The 13,923-nt window shown below is 48.6% G+C and overlaps 7 protein-coding genes across 7 annotated transcripts; 4 read left to right on the top strand and 3 right to left on the bottom strand.

Moving 5' to 3' along the window:
* Positions 1–549: 549 nt before the first annotated feature.
* Positions 550–3,547, bottom strand: ASPBRDRAFT_139407 (uncharacterized protein; the record flags this gene model as incomplete). The annotated part of the gene is made up of 8 exons (XM_067619090.1): positions 550–687; positions 744–1,383; positions 1,438–1,621; positions 1,667–1,849; positions 1,904–2,567; positions 2,631–2,992; positions 3,044–3,404; positions 3,458–3,547. The coding sequence occupies 8 exons, from the start codon at positions 3,545–3,547 to the stop codon at positions 550–552; spliced, it is 2,622 nt and encodes an 873-aa protein (XP_067473032.1).
* A 660-nt stretch (positions 3,548–4,207) lies between these two features.
* ASPBRDRAFT_60292 (uncharacterized protein) lies at positions 4,208–5,485 on the top strand (the record flags this gene model as incomplete). The annotated part of the gene is made up of 5 exons (XM_067628201.1): positions 4,208–4,384; positions 4,439–4,549; positions 4,614–4,808; positions 4,861–5,370; positions 5,420–5,485. The coding sequence occupies 5 exons, from the start codon at positions 4,208–4,210 to the stop codon at positions 5,483–5,485; spliced, it is 1,059 nt and encodes a 352-aa protein (XP_067473031.1).
* Positions 5,486–5,751: 266 nt separating this feature from the next.
* Positions 5,752–6,249, bottom strand: ASPBRDRAFT_139445 (uncharacterized protein; the record flags this gene model as incomplete). The annotated part of the gene is made up of 1 exon (XM_067619094.1): positions 5,752–6,249. The coding sequence occupies one exon, from the start codon at positions 6,247–6,249 to the stop codon at positions 5,752–5,754; it is 498 nt and encodes a 165-aa protein (XP_067473030.1).
* A 483-nt stretch (positions 6,250–6,732) lies between these two features.
* On the top strand, positions 6,733–7,011 carry ASPBRDRAFT_201559 (uncharacterized protein; the record flags this gene model as incomplete). Its single annotated transcript, XM_067621569.1, has 3 exons — positions 6,733–6,786; positions 6,847–6,912; positions 6,976–7,011. The coding sequence occupies 3 exons, from the start codon at positions 6,733–6,735 to the stop codon at positions 7,009–7,011; spliced, it is 156 nt and encodes a 51-aa protein (XP_067473029.1).
* Positions 7,012–7,379: 368 nt separating this feature from the next.
* ASPBRDRAFT_164740 (VOC family protein) lies at positions 7,380–8,946 on the top strand. Its single transcript, XM_067619543.1, has 5 exons — positions 7,380–7,489; positions 7,542–7,719; positions 7,768–7,915; positions 7,970–8,201; positions 8,252–8,946. The coding sequence occupies exons 1-5, from the start codon at positions 7,469–7,471 to the stop codon at positions 8,729–8,731; spliced, it is 1,059 nt and encodes a 352-aa protein (XP_067473028.1). The 5' UTR covers positions 7,380–7,468; the 3' UTR covers positions 8,732–8,946.
* Positions 8,947–9,085: 139 nt separating this feature from the next.
* On the top strand, positions 9,086–10,109 carry ASPBRDRAFT_189776 (fumarylacetoacetate hydrolase family protein). The gene is made up of 2 exons (XM_067620173.1): positions 9,086–9,697; positions 9,791–10,109. Exons 1-2 carry the CDS (start codon positions 9,142–9,144, stop codon positions 10,087–10,089), a joined length of 855 nt encoding a protein of 284 aa, XP_067473027.1. The 5' UTR covers positions 9,086–9,141; the 3' UTR covers positions 10,090–10,109.
* A 362-nt stretch (positions 10,110–10,471) lies between these two features.
* ASPBRDRAFT_60288 (uncharacterized protein) lies at positions 10,472–11,792 on the bottom strand (the record flags this gene model as incomplete). The annotated part of the gene is made up of 7 exons (XM_067628200.1): positions 10,472–10,731; positions 10,794–10,987; positions 11,044–11,104; positions 11,157–11,303; positions 11,350–11,429; positions 11,481–11,617; positions 11,676–11,792. 7 exons carry the CDS (start codon positions 11,790–11,792, stop codon positions 10,472–10,474), a joined length of 996 nt encoding a protein of 331 aa, XP_067473026.1.
* Positions 11,793–13,923: the final 2,131 nt, after the last annotated feature.

The raw sequence follows: 13,923 nt of genomic DNA, 5'->3' as shown, positions 1-13,923 counted from the left end.
TTTTATAATATTTAGGATTAGTAGCTATCTAGATAATAAAATTAAATAAGTTATTTAATTATATATATATAGCTTTATATAGATACTAGGTATGTTAGATAAGCTATATAATCTAATCAGACTTCATACTCATTCTACCAGCAGTAAACACCAAAAATTGCATTTACCCGATGGCCGCTATTAACCGCCGTAGTCCCGCAGAGGGGCGGGTTCCGCGGATTCCGACGGGTTGGAAAAATCGTCCGCATCTTTGGCGAGGCTAGGACCAGTGACTAACCAGCGATATGCCATTCTAGCCTACTTGGCAAGAGCACTATTTTGACAGGATCCATCCGATATAGGGGGATGGGCTAAATCTTGAGAGTCAAACCAATATAAATGAGCCTGTTCAAGGATTACGTAGATATGTAGTGTTTTACTGTTGCATTGAGCAATCAAGGCTGAGTTAACCACACAAACCGAATGTAAGAAACCTATGTCATTGATAGATTGATATACCAGTAAATTGAAAATAGAAACATAACATCGACCACTGGTTATGACGTTAGCTTAACGCCGCGAGAAACAACACAACAGCCCCGTCTTCCCAAGAAACCAAAGAGCCCCCAGAAATCTAAAGACAGACAGACCCGATGTAGCCCATAAGATGACCTTGAAATACCAAGCCGTACGACCTGTCGATGTAGTCTAAAGAGATATTATCAGTCAAATTCCTGACATCAACTTGGTGAAATTGAACATACTGTCAAGCACAGATTCCTCACGCTGTCATTGTTGATAAGTAATGCCAATAAACCATTGCACAGGGTCCACAGTAGCACCAAATTGGTACGAAAGGTTTTATACGAGTCCTCCAGCTGCACCTCTTTTTTCTCCTCTGGCTCCTGCCACGGCGAAAGGGCGCGTCGGACAGTAAGCTCAAAGTCAATATCGATATCGACCTGTGGCTTGTCAACCTCCTCAACGAAGCTTTTCTGTGTTTCTGATTTCTTCGTCTGGGCTGATGGTAAGGAGGCCGTGTCATCCGAACCTTTCGTTCCCCAAGAGACGTCATGCCAGTTGCAAAAGGCGTAGACGTTGAGAACATTGATTGTTGAAGGCATCCCGAGGAAGTATGCCCATGACGATGTCAGGAGGTGCCAAGGGTCGCAATAGAGTATGCTCGCTATGATATAAGTCCCGTAGGTCGAAACCAGGGCGATCAATACTAAACCGGTTGTCGAAGTGAAAAAAGAACCCACGAATCCCCCGGCCCCGTGGTCGAAGTCAAGGTCTATATTTCCACCGGCAAATGCCTGGGCGACGAGGTAGAATGATAGTATGAGGATGTAGAGTTGAACAATGGCGAAGTAGAGGAAGGTTATGATATATGAGATCTGGGAACTGCAATCTCTGATTAGTGCGGGCGCTTCAGAACAGGCGCAAAGACTTATTTACCCTTTAGGCCGATTTCCGAGTGCAAGGAAGAACTGCTGCATGAGGAATGCCAGGTATAAGGTCTTGATGATGTTATTGACAACAGGTGTTGCATCGTTCCCAAATGGCCATCCCTTGTTTTTATTCGTCGCGCTTGGCGTTCCAACAATGTCCATGATCACCGAGGTAGTAAGCCAGTAGGAAGCTGCGTTGATTAGCATGGTTTGTTTACCGTTGGTAACAGACCTACCAAGAGAGAACCACGTCATGGTAAGTTGACAGATGTTATAGATTAATTGTACATGGAGAAAGATGAGTCGGAGCACGTTATGGCCACTTTTGTAGATACGGTTGAAGTGCATGACCGAATAGAGGCTGGCGGCGAAGGATCCATTTAACCATCTGCGCCTTTGACTGAGGAATTCCGGAGGTGCTGCGTCGCCGTCATTAGTATCGGGAGCATATATTCGGGGTTGGAATATGTTACCTTCTGGAACGTCAGTCTCCCCCTTGGAGGCTTTCACATAACTGAGTGTCCATTGGTACCCAGCCTTCGCAACAAGTTCAAAGCACAGAATGCGATCCTCAGCAAGGAACATGTTCTTCTTGAAGATATTCATCCCCTCAATTCCCTTCTTGCCCAATTTCTTGGATAAAGTATGATCGCCGTGGAAATACTGCTCCAACGGTCTACCCATGATGGCACGATAGCGGTAGGCAGAAAACGCCCCAGGTAAGACACTGACGTATCCAAAAGCACTCTCCAAAGGTTTGTCTAATATGTTAGATATTTTGTATTCAAAGTTCTGCGCAGCCACCAAGGGATTGACTAGCTTCTCCCATCGTGGCCCGAGCAGCGCATGGATTTCCCCACAGGCGCCCCCCAGATGTTTGTTGTTGTAGAATACCTCCCAGAGTGCAAGAAGGGATTTGTGGCCCGGCTTCGTTCCCGCGTCGATTAGTATGCAGACCTCTGGGTTCAGGATCCTCCCAAATGCATTGAACAGCCAGCGATGCGAATTGATCTTCTTGCCGTTCTTTTGCTTCAAGCAGAAGATCATCTGTACCGGCGGTAGATTGTCAGGATTGTCGCCCTGCGGGAGGACTAGCTGCTGGGAAGGGGTTACTGATAATTGGGTCGTATACTCGAACTATGCCAATGAGCGTAGTTAGCACTTAAACGTGTGTAAATCGGTAGAAGAGGGTAAACAGACGATATGTGCCACCGTCTCTTTCCCATCAACATCATGCTTCATGATACCATCTTGATATATGCCGACCGTGGCCAAGACATCGAGAGTGTTCTTATCACAAGGGCCTATGCCATCGAAAACCAGACAGACGACAATCTTCTGCCACGCAGGTCCTCCTTTGTTCCAGAATTGTGTCTTTTTCAACTTGACAATATCTCGAATATTTTGCATGACACCGTGGAGTGTTCTAGCAGTAAGGACTTTATCTTCGTTATAGTAGGTTATTGCAATCAGTATCTCGGTATGTCGATTATACATCGCGGTCCGCAAGTTATAACCATTTCGTAGGTTAAAATCATCGGGGTCACAAGTTGCGGCTGTGTCTAGAATACCATGTCAGCTGGAATTGGAATGAGCAATTTTAAAGGTTTTACATCGTAGGTGAGTGAACTCTTCAGTCGTTGCATATTTTGAGTCGCGGTATTTTGCTTCAACTGAGTTACGAATGGCGCTGGGAACAGGATAGTCGACACTGAGGACGGTTCCCTGAACTAGATGAATCCTGCGAGTTGGGTAGCGGCGTAGCCCTGGGCCCGAGGTCGTGGTTTGACGTCGCTGCCAGGATGTTTGACTGGCCACTTCGGACTCAGTTTGCTTGTCCGGGCCTTTGTAGGGATCGTGCGGTATGATATCAGACGGCCACTGTGAGCTGGTTGAAGAATGTCGGTCGTCAAGCGGTGCAGGTAACAGCGACTGAGAAACATACTCATGGTTGTTGGACCGATACGAGCCCGCCTAGAATGAGTTTAGCTAAGAGTCTTCAATACCTGCTTTTGTTAGAAGCTCACAACAGGAGGTGATAGTTGCCGAAGTGAGTGGTGATCACCTTCCAGCTCGAATGAGAGTGGGCGTGAGAATTGTTCGTGTGCATCCTCCATGATGTAGAAACAACGCGGAGGTTTCAAAAAGTAGGTAGCGAAAGCACAATGTGCATACCGCAAAGTAAAAGCTGTCGAAGATTAGAGGGGGACTATGAGCAAGCAAGCATTCCATCATCATGCCTCCTAGCAGTAATTGCTCTACACCCACCCAAGTGAATGTCTCAGCAACGGGGCACGCAAATACATATTCTGATTGGATCTTACAGGACCCGCTGTTATGCCGAGCCAATAGGAGGTCTCTAACTTTATCTATAATTATAGTCGGGAGTTAGGACAATGAAGTTTCCCAATGTGCAGCGCACTGACTTGGTAAGGGTGCTACCGTGGGTTAGCGAAGCCAAAATGTTCAGGTTTGTCCGTGATTGGTTCATGGCGTGGGAGAGTGTCAGGGAAGAAAGAGAGCTGCACTACTGCCGGAGCCTACCAGCCGGCGCAAGGACAGCAATACCTAGACCTACTGCAAATGGAACCATAATTTTTCTTATATATGAGTACGGCTATTCCTCGAGGGTCACGGTCAATCGAAGAGCGTGGCTTCTAAATTTACACATATGTTGTGCATCATTGAGCATGTGCATGCCATATCCAGTCAAACCTTTGCATCACCATAGCTTTATGCTGTCCAGAGTGGCACGGCTCGTTGGATATCCTTCAAACATGGAAATTCAAATCCAACTCGACAAAAGAAAACCCTTCTACACAAATGAAGATGAGGTAGCCGGCCATGTCGTGCTCCGCAATGATATCGAGGTTGACATTGCCACGATAACAATCCGTCTAGCGGGTCAGGCAACATCCAGGCTTGACTCGGGAAAATTGACTGAATCACACGAGGTATATTCTCCTACTACGGCTCTCTGTTCAAATAGACTAATTCAATGTAAACAGCTCTTCCAACGAAGTCTACAAATATTCCCGCCCGGCAACTGCGCCGGATGGTTCACCTCGGGAACTGTTACGATCCCACCCGGGGAACACTCGTTCCCATTTTGTATTATGGTTAGTGGCTTGCCCCTACCCAAGGCTCCATTTGGTACTAACTTCATTACCATAAACTCTCTAGTTTCCACAGGTCTCAGAATGCTACAAGGGTAGCACTGGAGAAGCCGTTCGCAGGCGATCGGCGACCCATCAACCACGCCATCTCTTACGAAAGCTTCCACCGTCTACTGGGAATCCATTCACCCCAGGGGAGGTAGTGTATTCCCTGGAGGCTACCATCATGCAGAATGGACTCATCTACAGAACACACAAATCCGTTGAGTCTGCCATCTCAGAGAGGTGTAGCCTGTGCTAACAGCATCCAATAGACTCGCGACATATCCTTTCTTCCAGTCTCCCCCATCCCTAAACCATTACAGAGTGTAACAGCTAGGAAGAGCGTGATATGTATTACGAAGTCTGCAGAGCTACTATGTCCACCTCTGACATACGAGATCGAAGCAGAATTGATCAACGGACCCTTCCTTCTGCTCGGACACCCAATTACGCTGAGTGTGAAGATCACCAACATCAATGACGAAAAACCAGACATATCACTACGCGACTTCCAGTCCATGCTTATCGAAACAACAGATATTCGAACTCATGGGGCGACACAAAGCGTTACCCGTTTGTTGATCATACAGACGATGTCAAACTTAAGTCAGCCGTTTGTGAATGACGGCAGTCCGACTGTTGGTTCATCAATGAGCCTGGAGAATGGGGTATGGAGCAGACATTGTATACCACATTGTCTGACCCCTACCTTTGAAACGTGCAATGTCACCCGGAGCTACAAGCTGGAGATCAGACTTGGCATTGAGTTTGGTCGGAACAATGTGAGTCATGAAAACGCTGTCATGGTTCATGAGCTAACTCTGATTGCAGTCAAGAATATTGGAGTTCGTCTTTCCAGTTTGTGTTTTGGCTCCTTCATACACGCACGGCATCTAGGCTTAGATAGAACTACATGGTTAATGAATATATATGTCTAATAGCTGCGCAAGAAAATCCGTCATTTCAAATGAGGTTTACGCATCCCTGGCCTGTGACTTGGCCTGTAATTCTAAACTTCTCAAAGCTCGCACAATATCTAAATCAAGGCAGAGATCTTTATAACACCTGGGGTCACAGATTAATAAATACCTCTATGATAAATACAACATATACCACTAACGACAAACTAATGTCCCACCAAATACACATATATGTAACCCATCCTAGACCCAACTCATAGCCCCAGTCACAACCAGCCCCAACAATCCCAGCGCCAGCTTCGTAGAAACCTGACCGCGATAAGAATCCGCCGCGCTCGTCTTCAACCCCGTTGCAGAAGCAGCAGAAGAAGTCGACCTCCCAGCCCCAGTCGCTCCCTCACTTTTTGTCACTGCTGTCCCCGTAGCCGTCGCAGTAGGATACGACGTCGCAGTTGCAGTCGCATTGGTATTCCCAGTACACCATACATCCTCCCAGGCTACCCCAGCTTTGTAAAGACAATCGGTCAGGTCCTGAACTGATTGGTCGATCGCATAAGCCCATAGAGCACATTCATGGTAGTATGATCGGGAACCTGCGGGCTTCGCGCAGTTATCAAGGAGGGTCTGGTAGTTTTTGATGTTTGGCACGCCGCAGGCTGCGTCTTTGACGGGGAGTTCGTATTGGCCGGACCCGCCGCAGGTTGTGGATGCTGCGGTGGCGGAGGTGGTTGTGGATGTCATTTTGGGAGGATCAAGTGGGAGGAATTTGCTATGGTTTAGATCTATGACATAGATGATTTAAGGTGTTTGCTTATACAATTTATATTTCATCATCAGTTCAAGCATGCTGAGATAGGGTCTGGTGCTGCCAAGAAGGACCAAGAAATGACCCTTCTCCACCGGTTATTTTTAGCCGGTATAAGCATAGGGTTGAGACATCGTACCAGGCGATGCTGAAACATGAGTATGATTGCCGGTCATGTGTGCCGTGCTACGCAGTCAAAGCTGTGATATCAACAATGTCGATCATACATGGCTGTTACTACTTCGATTCGGGATAGGAAGGCCATCTCGGGATATTGATCAGCATCACTACCTGGGGACGTGGAACAATAAGTATAAATTGGAAATCGGGTTCAGCATCTTTGAATGGGACAGACAAAACAAGAGCAAAAGCCATCTTATAATTAAGTTGTCAAGAAACAACAAGGAATCTCTTTCAAAATGCGTTTCTCTGTGATCATCGTCACCCTCATTGGCGCTGCCTGCGCCGCCAAGGTTGGCTGATCCCATAATACCTATGTCATGTCATGCATTTGGAGTACTAATGAGAAACAGCTCCCCTCCGGTGCCCCTTGCAAGCAAGATGGAAGTATGGGCGTTTGTGAATCCAACTTGTGTGTGGTACGTGGCTTCCGTATCTCAAGCTGGCTCGGCTGAAGACTGACTGACTGACATCGTCTATAGCAAACTCCCAGCCAGGCTCAGGGTGTGTGCAAATGATTCATTGATGTGAGAGAGTAGAAGGACCATGTCCTTCTACTTATATGCGCGGGGATTTCAGCCGTACTTATTAAACTGTGTCCTTTGGTGTTCCACGCATTCGCAATTTACCTTCATTGTATCTAGTTCCGACCACCCGCATATGCGGAACATGGTCGTGCCGTTCTTTAGTCTGAAATCTGACACGTCGAGTCATCCCTAGGTCGTAATTAGACTATCTTGTTCCTTGCACATTACTTCCTGCATAAATCCGAGGCCATCTGCTGCTCCACAAACCAGCCCCACCCCCGCAGTGACCCCACATGCAGAAAAGGGGGGGCCAACTCAGCTGCGAGGCTCGCCTTTTCAATCGACACCAACCTCTTTCTGTTTAGAGCTGATTTCTGGATCATTAAATCCTTTGGTTTTAGCGAGATCGTCATTATCTACACGTGCCTAACTCATTGTAATACTCAACATGAGCAGCCTCGGAGACCCAGTATGACTTCGATTCCCTACGACTACCATACCACACTAACCATGGCACACAGACTTTGTGCCAAGGCGCGTCTGTTCCTGATATAGCGACCAAGGGGTCAGAATCCGAGTCCGTTGCGTCCTGGATACAGCGGGTCGGCATCAACCCCGATGCTCAGATCCGGCTGGTGAAACTGTCGCATATGCGGTACCAGCATCCAGATTTGGATGAGATCACAGTCTTTTTGAAGGGTATGTACATACCTCAACGTGGATATAGCAGAGTACTAACTGGAACAGACTTCGGCATGCAGGTTGTCAAGCAGACTGATGACGAAATCTGGTTTCGCGGCTATGGACCCGATCCTTATGTGTACTATGCGAAGAAAGGGCCTAAACAATACCTCGGTGCTACATTCGAGGTCGAGTCGTATCAGGATTTGGAGAAGTGAGCCATTCCTTATCCATCTACTTAACTGCTGCATTTTTTTAATTCTAGCAGAGCACTGCAGCTTCCAAACGCCAGTAAAATCGAAGAATTAGTTGATCACCCCGGGGGTGGTCACTTAGTCACCATCACCGACCCGGAGGGATACCTTATCAACCTAATCCATGGACAGACGCCAAGAGAGGCAGGAGAGTATCCAGAAAAGTTGGTTGTTAACTATGAGACAGACAAACCTCGTCTGCGAAAGTTCCACCGCTTCAATGTCGGACCTGCACCCGTGCACAAGGTATGATTTCTCATTCTCCACGAACACGATCCATTATCTAACTGCAGTAGCTTGGCCACTTTGGATACTGTGTACAGGACTTCCCGGCCTTGCTTGACTTCTACACCCGGAACTTCAACCTCGTCCCCAGCGATTTCCTCTACGTGGAAAAGGACGGCCAAAAAGTCAATGTAGCTGTGTTCGCCCACATCGATCGGGGAAGCGACCCCGTTGACCACCACTCTTTCTTCATGAGCACAAACGAGACCTCTCATGTACACCACTGCTCCTTTGAAGTGCACGACTTTGATACCCAACAGTTGGGGCACTACTGGCTCGCAGGGAAGGGATACAAGTCGGTGTGGGGCGTGGGACGGCATATCCTTGGTTCGCAGATCTTTGATTACTGGTGGGACACGACTGGTAACATGGTTGAGCATTATGCAGACGGGGACTTGGTGACGGATGAGACGCCCATTGGGTACGGTCCTGCTGGAGATGAATCATTGGCAGTTTGGGGACCCGATGTGCCGGCGACGTTTTTGAAATGATTGCACGAGGATATGAGTCTGCGATTATGTTTAGCTTATGTTTTACTCCCTGATGTAAATGTACGAGCATCCTCGATACTGCTCCTTTCCTACCTAGCATACAATTGAACCCAGATGGAGGGAAGATGGAGAGGAGCAGAGGAAGATGGCTGAGTGCACCTCGGGCCAACCCCTACACAATTAGATCTCTCCCCGCATTCTAATGCTAATCATCCCCATAATGATGGACATAGTAAGACGTAGTGCATCGCTGTCAGCCGCGTTGTCGGAAATGCGGATAAGATCCCACATCTTAAGCAGCCCCACGGAATTACCATGTGGGACCACCCCCTCATACAAAACCACCACAATTAGCCAAAATATACACTCAATTTCATCTACATACAATCATCCTAGGAGCAATTGCAATCATGTCCTGGACACACCTCATCCGCTTCATCGCCGTCGAAGACAGCCAAACCCACCTAGGTCAACTCGTCGATCCCAGTCGCGATGTCGGCGAAGACAGCGTCAACGGCATCGACATCGCCGCCTACCTCATCAACGGCGACATCTTCACTGGTCGCGTAACCAGCCAAATACTCCATGTCAAACAGCTCCTCTCCCCCCTTCCCCCCTCAATCTGCACCTACATCCGCTGCCTCGGCCTCAACTACACCGACCACGCCAAAGAAGCCAACCTCGCCCTCCCCACCGCACCCACCATCTTCTCGAAGCCCCGAACGGCCCTGAACGGCCCGTATCCAGCCACAATCAACATTCCGAAATGCGCTCAGGACGAAACCAGTGACTACGAAGCGGAGCTCTGTTTCGTGATTGGAAAGACCGGTCGCGATATCCCCGAATCCGAGGCCCTGGATTACGTACTGGGGTATACGGCGTCGAATGATGTCTCTGCGCGCGGATTGCAGTTTGTTACGTCGCAGTGGGGGTTCTCGAAGGGGTTGGATGGGAGTTGTCCTATTGGTATATCCCCTCCTTTCTTCCTTATTAGATTTATGGAAGTATTCCGGTGGAAGTGAGTGGAGTGGCTAATGATATATGTGTATTACTTTATAGGACCCGTCCTAGTGTCTACATCAGCCATCACAGATCCCCAAACCCTCTCTATCCAGGCCATTCATAATGGTGTCACTTGCCAGGATGGACATACCGGGAATATGATCTTCTCGGTGAAGAAGACCATTGCGTACCTGTCACAAGGGACGACGTTGGAGGCGGGGACGATTATTCTGACGGGCACGCCGGCGGGAATTGGCTTCTTTAAAGAGCCGAGGGTGGTGTTGAGGGATGGGGATGATATTCGGGTGAGGATTGGCGGGGTGGGGACGTTGGTTAATAAGGTGAGGTATGAGTAGATAGACTTATTAGATTTGTGTTAGAGGTTGGTGGAAATATATATATGCATTGTGAAGGAGTTTATGACATATTAGATATTAGTACTAGAGAGAGGGATGCTTGAAGAATGGGCTGTCAGGGTGCTTCGACTCCTTTTCAAGAGTGGGTAACCTATTAGCTTATTGCGAAATTACACGCTAACTCTGTTCGCGATAGTTCGCTTTACTCTGTGGTTCTTATTTATCAGCGGCATTCAAATGCCACCAATCGAGGTATCATTCGAAATGAATTAAGTAGTTCACTAACCACGATTAGCTATACCCCCTATCAGATATATACAGATCCACAAGGCTATATACGACCCTCTCCTAGTGAGCGAGTATCCTCAACTACAACATCAATTTAGTTGATGTAGCTGGTGTCAACCCAGTCCTCCCAGTCAGATCCGAGCAGAGTGGAGATGGCGATAGGCTCAGTCAGCTCAGAGGAGAAGTCAGCACGGGGACCCTTGGCACCAGCACCGGTGTTGCCGTATTCGACAAAGGTGACGTTCTCGGTGTTGGGGGTGGAGGTCGACCACTCAGTCCAGCCGAGGTGGTTGATCACATCGGTCATGGAGGTCTTCTGGAAGCACACGCGAGCGTACTGGGACCAGGGGCGGCCTATAACGATAGTGGTTAGCGGGCTCGTGGATCTGTGGACAGTTTCAGGCTTAATGGCATACCGAGGTAGTAGGTGCCCGACGAAACATCATTGCCATCAGCAGCAGCGACGGTGGACTTGTGGATCACGTAGTAAGAGTCGTCCGACTCGGAGGAGCGACCGTTGGCGGTGATGGAGGCGGAGCTGGGGCCCTCGAGGACGCGGATGTCGCACTCGTGGAACCAGGCGCGGGCATGCTGGCCGAAGATGAAGTCACTGGTTGTTATGTTAGTGCTGGATTCAAGTCATGTCTTTTGAAGGTAGAGACATACACGGCGCCCTCGATGTAGGTCTGGGCGTAAACCTGGTAGCCGGTCTCAGCCAGAAGGGTATCTATGACTGAGATTAGTCACCGTCCGTAGGTGGTTATCGGAGTTGGTCCTACCCTGGTATCCGGTGAACTGGCAGGCGTAGTATCCCTGCTCACTGGCATAGGCGCTCACAGCCAGAGCCTGGTGGCAGGCCTGACCGCAGGTGTTGGCGATGTTGAGGTTGTAGATGGCCGAGCCCTCAGCGTAGTTACGGAGGGTTGCTGTATTTCGTTAGCCACACGGACAATTTCAAGCGAGGTAACCAACCAGTCTCATCGTCATTGTCGACATCGGCCAAGGCAATGGCGTGGGTGATGTTGACCAGGTTGCTGGTGTAGGTGGTGGTGCTAAAGCTTGATTAGTAGTGTCAACTTTGCTTATGCAGCGGACGAACGTACTCCTCAGTCTGTCCGTAGACAATCAGCTTTCCCTTCAGGGAGGGAATGTACACCTGCTCGTCGTAGGAGCCCTCCTCGATGAAGATGGTCTGGGTCTCGGTCGAGGTGGTGCTCAGAGCATCAACGGCAGCGCTGATCTGTCCAAGAAAAGACTCTATCAATCACACATCCACAACCGATCGACAAGATGCTTACCGTGTCATAGTCACCTCCAGACTTGGCAACGACAATCGCACCGGAAGGAGCCGTCATGCGGCTCGCGGCCAGCGCGGTCGCCGCAAAGAGAACGGATGCAAGAATTGACTTAACCATGATTGCTGTTAAGGATCGACTGATCGGCGATTTTAACTTTGCTGCTGATGGAGGAACCAGAGAACGCTGCGAGGCCTCGTTCTTATAGGAACTGCATACCATCCAGTCACCATGAGCGCTTCTTATCAGTCAGTATTTGCCTCATAAGGTCCAGGACCTCCGGGTGGAGACGCCGGCGGGGTTCTGCCACAGCCTGAATAACTATATCTGAGAAGACTAGGAGGAGTGAGGCAATGGGCCGGCCGTTGACGAAGTGGGGGCGTTCAAAGAAGCTTCTTAGAGCTAGTGAACTGGGTCTTCCACCAATTGCCTCCACGCTGGCGGTCTTTAATTTGTGGGCAATATAAATAATCGAATGACAGAAGACCCTGGCCCTATATCAAATTCGCAATATAACTCCAAATCGTTTCTCTCCTTGGCAGGAACAAACGAACACTCAACCATGCCAAGCTCAAAGATGTGAGACAGGGGCTTCTTGGCAGTTCAATTTCATGTCCTGAATCCCTAGGTCTTCCGAATTCCGGAATCGGATCCCATTGTTTGGGCCCTGTGGGGTGCGCGACGGAGCAATGCCTTATACTGTACGTAATTGCAGTCTCGCTCAACTGTGTCCGTATCATGCGTGCAAAATTCAACCACATGATGGCGCAGAATATACACGGTAGAAGACGGCCAATTTCATCCCGTTCACAGACAACAATGAGCAGCTGCAGCTGACATTTGCACATCGTTATCTCCTGTATTGGCACTCAATGGACGGAAGGATCGGATGATGAAACCGCACGGTGTCTCTTGGTAGCCCATTACGGAAAGAGGGCCGCAAATCCTTCCCTGGAAGCTTTCCGTTCGGATGGCCCATCCCCTTCTGTTTCCCCTCTGAGTCAACAAGGCCGACCTGAATTCCCACACTGAATCGCGAATCGTTCTCCTTCCATTTGACCTCCACCCGTGTCGGTTTTGTTAATTGGTGGAAACCAGAAATCACGAAACACCCCTTCTCGGAAGAACTCTGCCGTACATGCTTCCCGGCGAACCAAGCTTCGTGGTCGAACCTTAGCAGAACCTCGATATACGTTTGGGGTATATTTAATAAGGATGACCGTCGGATGAAGCTTGCTTTGATTGCGTGTCACGCAGAGCTGCTGAGGCACTTTTCGGCGAAAATCCGGTCGAATAGGTGGAGTCCGCTCACTCGTATGCGTTCGGGAGTCCATAGTAGTGTAGTAGTGTATGGGAAGCTTGAGCCTAGAAGAAAGTTAATTTAAAGATGATAATTCACGTCATTTGTGCTGTGCTCACCGATCCGTTCGGTAGGTGTGGGCGGAATGCGTGGATGGTGCTGTCGGAACCGTCAATCCCGCTGTAGTAGTTGCTTCCATTGCTACTTTCTTAAAGAGAGGGTCACATAAGCTCACAAACATCTTCTGAAGTAATAGAGCGATGTATGATTCTGGGACCAATTTCTTCACACTCACTTCTATTTTCGACACCGATATCGGTATTACGTTAGCTGATACAATATATATTGCGTGACGAGTACTAGGCCGGGTAGTTCACGCGTTAGCTTGAGATGCTAAAAAGCGACCACCGGATTTGCCAAGGCTTACCAGTTGCTGATGAGGGATCTAGTACTCGTTGAGTATATTAACAAGTATTGAAGTTCAGGGGTATCTTAAAGGTGCGTCAAGAAAATGCGGTGGACGTGGTGCTTCCGTGAATAGGAACTTGTGGGAGAGGATGACTGTGTAAAATTGAAAGGTAGGATGAGGAAGTCGCGAGCATCACCTGACCAGGGGTGAGAGATTAATCTTACACTACCTCTGGATCCATCTATCTACAGTTCCGAGTTGGCGCCAGGGGAATTACTGCTGGGATAAAAAAAGTTTTCCTTCTCTGACAGCAAAGAGAGACCAGAGGTTTCAATCGAAAAGGGTTGAGCCTAGGCTTATGTCTCCAGCCAGCGGTCGGTCGGTCGATGAAATCACACTCTGCAAGAGTAGCCATCGCATCAACCATTATGGTGGATGAATATTGCTAGTTCGAAGGCCAGAGCCTTGTCCAGTCTCTACCACACAGATAAGTTCGAATCCAACATGGAGAAGAACAAGAAGCCTGATTCGTGGCCTGATAA

This window comes from Aspergillus brasiliensis (genome assembly GCF_001889945.1).
Source record: "Aspergillus brasiliensis CBS 101740 unplaced genomic scaffold ASPBRscaffold_30, whole genome shotgun sequence".
Lineage (NCBI taxonomy): Eukaryota > Fungi > Ascomycota > Eurotiomycetes > Eurotiales > Aspergillaceae > Aspergillus > Aspergillus brasiliensis.
This window is presented reverse-complemented; position numbering and strand designations above follow the sequence as displayed.

What these genes read in the sequence shown, in the direction of transcription:
- ASPBRDRAFT_164740 (XM_067619543.1), top strand. Translation starts at nt 7,469, where the DNA reads ATGAGCAGCCTCGGAGACCCA. An exon ending in TGAGCAGCCTCGGAGACCCA is followed by an intron (nt 7,490 to 7,541) that starts GTATGACTTCGA and finishes CATGGCACACAG; the next exon opens with ACTTTGTGCCAAGGCGCGTC. An exon ending in GATCACAGTCTTTTTGAAGG is followed by an intron (nt 7,720 to 7,767) that starts GTATGTACATAC and finishes TAACTGGAACAG; the next exon opens with ACTTCGGCATGCAGGTTGTC.
- ASPBRDRAFT_189776 (XM_067620173.1), top strand. Translation starts at nt 9,142, where the DNA reads ATGTCCTGGACACACCTCATCCGCTTCATCGCCGTCGAAGACAGCCAA. An exon ending in GGATGGGAGTTGTCCTATTG is followed by an intron (nt 9,698 to 9,790) that starts GTATATCCCCTC and finishes ATTACTTTATAG; the next exon opens with GACCCGTCCTAGTGTCTACA.